The 6132-nt window shown below is 31.8% G+C and overlaps 4 protein-coding genes across 5 annotated transcripts; 2 read left to right on the forward strand and 2 right to left on the reverse strand.

Moving 5' to 3' along the window:
- Positions 1-191: 191 nt before the first annotated feature.
- Kpc2 (Kip1 ubiquitination-promoting complex subunit 2) lies at positions 192-2534 on the reverse strand. The gene is made up of 5 exons (XM_015929453.3): positions 2396-2534; positions 1517-2192; positions 937-1434; positions 704-842; positions 192-627 (listed from the first exon to the last, which is right to left on the reverse strand). Exons 2-5 carry the CDS (start codon positions 1949-1951, stop codon positions 437-439), a joined length of 1263 nt encoding a protein of 420 aa, XP_015784939.1. The 5' UTR covers positions 1952-2192; positions 2396-2534; the 3' UTR covers positions 192-436.
- A 365-nt stretch (positions 2535-2899) lies between these two features.
- Positions 2900-3869, forward strand: LOC107362399 (uncharacterized). The gene is made up of 2 exons (XM_015929457.3): positions 2900-3052; positions 3142-3869. The coding sequence occupies exons 1-2, from the start codon at positions 3033-3035 to the stop codon at positions 3425-3427; spliced, it is 306 nt and encodes a 101-aa protein (XP_015784943.1). The 5' UTR covers positions 2900-3032; the 3' UTR covers positions 3428-3869.
- On the reverse strand, positions 3866-4558 carry LOC107362398 (conserved oligomeric Golgi complex subunit 7). The gene is made up of 2 exons (XM_015929456.3): positions 4460-4558; positions 3866-4394 (listed from the first exon to the last, which is right to left on the reverse strand). Exons 1-2 carry the CDS (start codon positions 4460-4462, stop codon positions 4002-4004), a joined length of 396 nt encoding a protein of 131 aa, XP_015784942.2. The 5' UTR covers positions 4463-4558; the 3' UTR covers positions 3866-4001.
- A 494-nt stretch (positions 4559-5052) lies between these two features.
- LOC149094807 (modifier of protein aggregation 4-like) lies at positions 5053-5877 on the forward strand. 2 transcript variants are annotated; one of them, XM_089266598.1, is made up of 4 exons: positions 5053-5151; positions 5300-5423; positions 5569-5679; positions 5774-5877. In XM_089266598.1, the coding sequence occupies exons 1-3, from the start codon at positions 5145-5147 to the stop codon at positions 5630-5632; spliced, it is 195 nt and encodes a 64-aa protein (XP_089122724.1). In that variant the 5' UTR covers positions 5053-5144; the 3' UTR covers positions 5633-5679; positions 5774-5877. The 2 variants fall into 2 exon arrangements, with proteins under 2 accessions (XP_089122724.1, XP_089122723.1); XM_089266597.1 differs by lacking the exon at positions 5774-5877 and having other exon boundaries at positions 5569-5772.
- Positions 5878-6132: the final 255 nt, after the last annotated feature.

Here is a 6132-nt window from a genome sequence, read left to right on the forward strand (position 1 = left end):
ATATTCTACGAGGTATATGTTATATTTTTGAATAAGAACGAGCGGAGAAATACAATTTTCCAATGATCTTTCTAAATAATATGCAGTTCAATTAAGGTATTAGATTGCGATTTTGATTGTGCAAGTCAACTCAAATCTCTTAAGTCTTGATGATTTGTATATTTTTTGTGTCACTAAGAATAAAACAAAGCTTATTTCGTATTCATATTTTATTAATTATACAAGATAAAAAGACGACAATTTAATATTACAAATGTTGACGTTAGCTAACTCAGAAAGTTAAATGTATTAGATTGTATTAATAGTTATATGTAATTGATTGGGCGATCGTTCGATTGATAAATTGGTTAATTGATTGACTTAATTGGCTGATATAAAGAAATAAAATTCTATTTTTTGATGATTATACAAATGAATGATTTATTAACTCATGATTTCACTGTGAATCGTTATCCGATGATCCTGGGTCATTTTCAATTTGAATGTCATCATCATCATCATCTTTTTCACTGTTTTCAACAGTGTTTCTTTCAGAATGATAAATTCTGTAAAGCAGTTGAATTACTGCAGATGTTTCATGATCACTTGTCCAACGGCAATTTGGATCCTCAATAAGACGAACAAAAGCTATTGATAGAAAAAGAAAAATCGAAAATAGATTAAATTGCTTTGAAACAATAGATGGGAATGTCTTTAAACATACCAAAAAATATCCTAGGCTTGACTAGAGCCAATTGAACAGAAGGATTTGAAATAAATGCCTTGTAAATGGGACTATCACGTTTCAAACCTCTACAGAATTCATTAACTCTTGGACGTTTTTCTTTCAATAACCACTCTCCCTGTAACAAAAATATTAAAAAATACGATAACATGTTGGTATAGCGTATGCTTATGTATGTATAAATTTATACACTAATATCAAAAAACTCTTACCGTTGCAACCTCGTTATTACTATGCAACCAAAGACCATCTAGGATCTCATCATCATCAAATCCTAATTGCTTCAAATTATTGAAATGGTTCATATTTGGTACGAAATGTTGACGCTTATATTTTCTATAACAATCTACTATTGCTGGAACTTTAGGAAATATATCAGTATTATCATAATTTATTTGACTTGAAGAAGAAGATGGCATAGAAGAAGTTGCTGATGAACTGGACTCATAAGCTAAAAGCCAATCCATGGCTTCCAAAGGAGACATATTATTCATTCTCAGAGCCCTTCTTGATTTTTCTTCGGCAAAACCCATGTCAGTTAACTGTTTCAGTGCAACATCATCTATGGTTTCCTCCTCTCCTTTGTCACCAAGCTCATCATTATTCACTTTCATATTTTTCAACACGGGAGCGACATCAGGGTGGTGTCTTAAAAGTTTCTCCGCATAGTCAACCAATGATATGAGAATTGGTCGGAGCTCTTGTTGGAACTGTTAGATTGGAAGATAATTTTGATTTAATATCACAGAGAATAGCAAATCGAAGCAGAAAAGAAAAGACTACTGTACTTACTTCGAAAGAAATTACGTTTTCAGTGACTTGATGGTTGAGATTTTTTGGCTTAAGATGCTTTGTTGCTTCTAATATCATAGACTCATTAGGCCCTTTACCGGCTGTTTCATTGTTTATAATATCAGCGAATGTAGATTTTGTTTGAACAGGATATCGGTCAAGTAAAAGTAGAGTATCACCATTGACAATATTTTCATCACGAATAGATGCTTCTCCAGATAAGCTTCTTTTCTTGTTTATGGAAACCAATTTGTATTGATTAACAACTTTCAATGCTTCCACTTGATCTCTTATGAAATTTGTCAGGGCCATTAACTTTATTCTATCAACGGATAAATTCGTACCACATTCGACTAAAGTTGTTTCTCCTTTACTGCTAATAACACAAACCTTCAAGTTTTCTTGGGTGTCGTAGGATCCCTCATCGACGTGCATATTTGTTCCAGGCTCTAAAATAACTTCGATATCAGCAATTCAAACATAAACGAATTCCATCAAAGAGAAAAAAGACGAATATGATGAAGAAACACAATAAAAAATAACGCCAATTGTAAGCCAATGTTATTGCAAAACCAGTAGTCAGTTATTATAAAGGTTTGTATTATCCGTAAGCCGTTAGATTGGTCTCGAATGAAATTTCTAACCAAGAATAGTTATGAATAAAAGCGAAACAGATCTGTAATCAATTTGAAAAAAAAGACATGGAGAATTATTAAATAAATACAAGATAAAAATCAGCTAGGTTCATTGTCATTCCCACTATGAAATAGGCTTTACTTAGAGAAATTATTTTCAAAAGATCAAAATAGTGATTTAACACCGAAGATTCAATTGAGACAAATAAACCAAAATGAGCGATAGAATAGATGAATCACTAACCTGTAATTCTAGATGTTGATGTTTATTATACTCTTGATAAATCACAATTTCAAGAGTCCCGAATTTGACCACATTGATGAGAGTTGAATAAGGAGTAAATAAGCAAATTAACTTTTATAACGTGAGGAATTCAAATCAAGAAAAATGAATGAGTTGATAATTGACAAATCAGCTGCTATTAAGTGTGTAAAACTAACAGATTAAGAGAATTTCTTGAAATAGCTTATTTTCACTATTCATCGGGCACCTCAATTTCAAGATTTTGTAATCGTTCATATATGTTCTTCCTCAATGTAAAACACAACTGATGGTCAATTTTAAGAGTTTCTTGAGTACAATTCAACAACAAAATTAACTTTTTGAACGATCAATTTCGATGAAATTTGGATAATTAGTTAACTCCGCCTGATTAGGGACCGAGTAAAAATTTAGTTGCATTGTGTGTGATAAAGGACTTTAAAAGGGGTGGAAACAAAACCACTCAAAAACAGCTTTATGTGTAGCTTGACATCACAGGCTCACAAGCTATTCAAATTTAAGTTATTTATCTTTATTAATAGATTGATAACGTTACATTGAGTATACATTTCAGAATTAATTTCACCGTTTACTATTAGTCAACAATCTAACTGCATACATGACGCAAGCTAAATCCAAGTAAGTTACAGCAACAATCATTGGTTATTTCACCTTCAACTCTTCCTTTTGTATCTTATTCCAATGATTCCATTTTATTCTCCCCAAAGGAAACGAAGCCATGAAGAGGAAGAAGGTTGTTTACCTATTTCCAAACGAATGAGTAAATTGCAACTTGATGCTGAGGAGACCAATGTGTATCTTCAAAGTGCTACCAGCGATAAACCAGTCTACCATGGAAAGGATAGTGATAAACTAATGGACCCAAATTCATTAAGCTGTCCTTATCAGCCTACTTTGAATGTAGACCAGAATCCGCTATATTTTGAATCAAACCGTGTTCTCTTCGAAGCACATAAAAATCGCCTTCAAAGGCAACGAATAAGGATAAAGTGATATCAAAATGCACTCATCAAGACTCTATCATTTGGGTTCAGATTGATCTTTGTCGCGGAACTGAGAGAGATATGATCACATAGCCAAAAAAAGGAACAAAACTGACTGTTTATCTTTCTCGGGAAAGCTTATTAAATGTGATCATGTTTATTTTCTACTATTCAATTCTCGCAGTCACTCGCATCAAATTATAATCTTCACCTCTTCATTTTTTGCCATTGTGTCACAGTTAGTTTATTATGCATAAATTCACAAATATGACTATCAAAGACTTTTGATGTATATTTGTAAAAACTAAGATCATCCAAATGGTCACTGTATCATGTTCATTATTATTTACAAAAAATCATCTTCTGATACTTCAAGCCAAATCTTGGTCTAATTTTATGTGAAGATAAGCCAAAGTTAATCTTCAATAAAATCGAAATTCAAAAAATATTAAGACTCGACTTGACATCTAAATGTAATCACCACTTATTAGTCAAGGCATGTTATATTTATCCGATTGATACAAAATTACATTTGATATTAAAATATCTGAGATGGCAACATTTAATAGTAAAAAAATTAAGAATTAAGACTGATCTCGGTTATTTATCTCATTAAGCGCAACTAATTTGTCCTCAATAACTTGTTTTGCATGATCTATTTCAGCTAATTGAGACATTCGTAGGTCTGAGTCCATAGAAAGTTTGTCAACATTCCCTTTTATTGCAACTAAATCATTCTTGAAAGTCCTAGCCTGTTCACACAAAACATCAATGTCTCGATTCAATTTGGGCAAATTACCAATAACACTTAACGCAGTCTCTTCCAGAGATTGGTTGATTTCCTGGATGAATAATTGAAGCTTGTAGACAATATTAGACGCATAATTTTCTCTATTTTCTTCCTTAGGTGCAGAATTAAGAGTATCATTGATCCAATCAACTGAATTAAAATTTTCTTCAGTGAATGCTTTAAAATCCTGTAGTTAAAAGACATTAGAAGTAACATTAGTTAGACATTATCAAATAGAGCATCAGGACTTACCATTATTTATTCATTAACAGATAGATTTTTGATTTAGGCGATGCAATTCTTGAAGATCGGTAATTTATCAAATTAGCTATAACACTGAAATCAAGACATACGTTTTGATCAATATTATCACAAAAAATACAGATTTTATTTTTGTTTATCACATGTGGCTCCGTCTCTCATCAAAATAAGTCTCCTGGTTATTACACAGATAAAACTTGGTGTATTATAGCATGAAATACTAATTTTTTATGTGGAATACTTTGATGATTTCATTTAAAAATGTAATTCAAATTAGTTGACCATAGCTTAGAAAAAATTTGTTTTGTAGATCATTTGAAAATCACCATTACTCATAAAACTAAGATCAGAAATTCACATTAGTGATTAGCTTGAGAAGGACGTAATTGAGAAATTATTTTATTTTGATCATCGATACAAATTATTTATCCTATTCCGCAAATTTTCGCAATAAACAATAGTATAAAATATATTTTATTCAATACTTTATTGTGCAGAATCATGCAGGCAGTATAATTTAAAGTAACCGCGGATTCTGGTTAGTTTAACTATTGGTTGGCAAGCTGAGCAGACAAAACAAACTGACAAATATTCATCACATTGATCATAATCTGGATTTCTTTGTCATTTTAAATTTTGGGTTACCTGATTACACAGAAGCTATCACTTCACCAAAATGACTCGTAAGTATTACCCACGTGAATTCATCTTATGAGTGCCTACGATCTTTCCTTTTATAATGACTGCCAAGACAATTTCCTATCACCGTGTATCCCTACAACTTGATAGACCTGTCGTATTTTCAATGAATTTTTTTCTGATTATTTTAAGGGGGTAATCAACGTGAATTGGCCCGTCAAAAAAATCAAAAGAAACTCCAAGAGAAGTCAAAAGGGTCAGGTGCTAATGCTAAGGATGGTAATAAAGGACTATCATTAGAAGAGCGAAAACATAGGTAAATTGATGAATTCTGTTGCTAATTGCTATTGTTTGGTGCTGATTCTTTTCCGATGCCCATAATTATGCACCTAGATATCAATCACTCCATAACAATCGGTTGAAACGGTTCTCATGAAAATTTACTCTCGTTTTGCTTCCAGGGATGCAGAGATGATGAGGCTTAAGCAACTGAAAGCACAGGAAAAGAAGACACAACAAACATGAATAGTTCACTCCCTGGTTTCCTAAAATGATTCAAAAAAGACTAAAATGTAATCAAATCGTGAAAAATTTTCCTCAGTCTGATCCACAAAGTTAAACTATTCAATGTACTAACTTATTAAAAATGTCTGTTAATTACTTTAGAGGATCCGTCAAAGTGGTTTATTTTCTTACCCTCACATTCCGATTTAACGAAGTTTTAGGACAATTTGATCAATCTCACAAATAAACCTGAATTTATAAAGCTACATTAAAAATCGTCAGTTCCTGTGGCTTTTCGAGTATAACCAAATCTGAATTGGAATAGCAAAAGTTCAACTCGAAAAGATTTGAATTTGCACCAAAGATCTATCAAAATAATCTTATCTGATACCAAAGTTTTAATCAAAGATATCCACGAATACCAATTGTAAGTATTATTCAACAATATTATAGTTTAGCTTTAATAATACAAGTGGATTCCACGACTATGATCGTAAAGGTCTTTTTAGTGAATCTTTTTC

This window comes from Tetranychus urticae, chromosome 1 (genome assembly GCF_039701765.1).
Source record: "Tetranychus urticae isolate SD_2017Ah chromosome 1, NJAU_TeUrti_SD_1.0, whole genome shotgun sequence".
NCBI lineage: Eukaryota > Metazoa > Arthropoda > Arachnida > Trombidiformes > Tetranychidae > Tetranychus > Tetranychus urticae.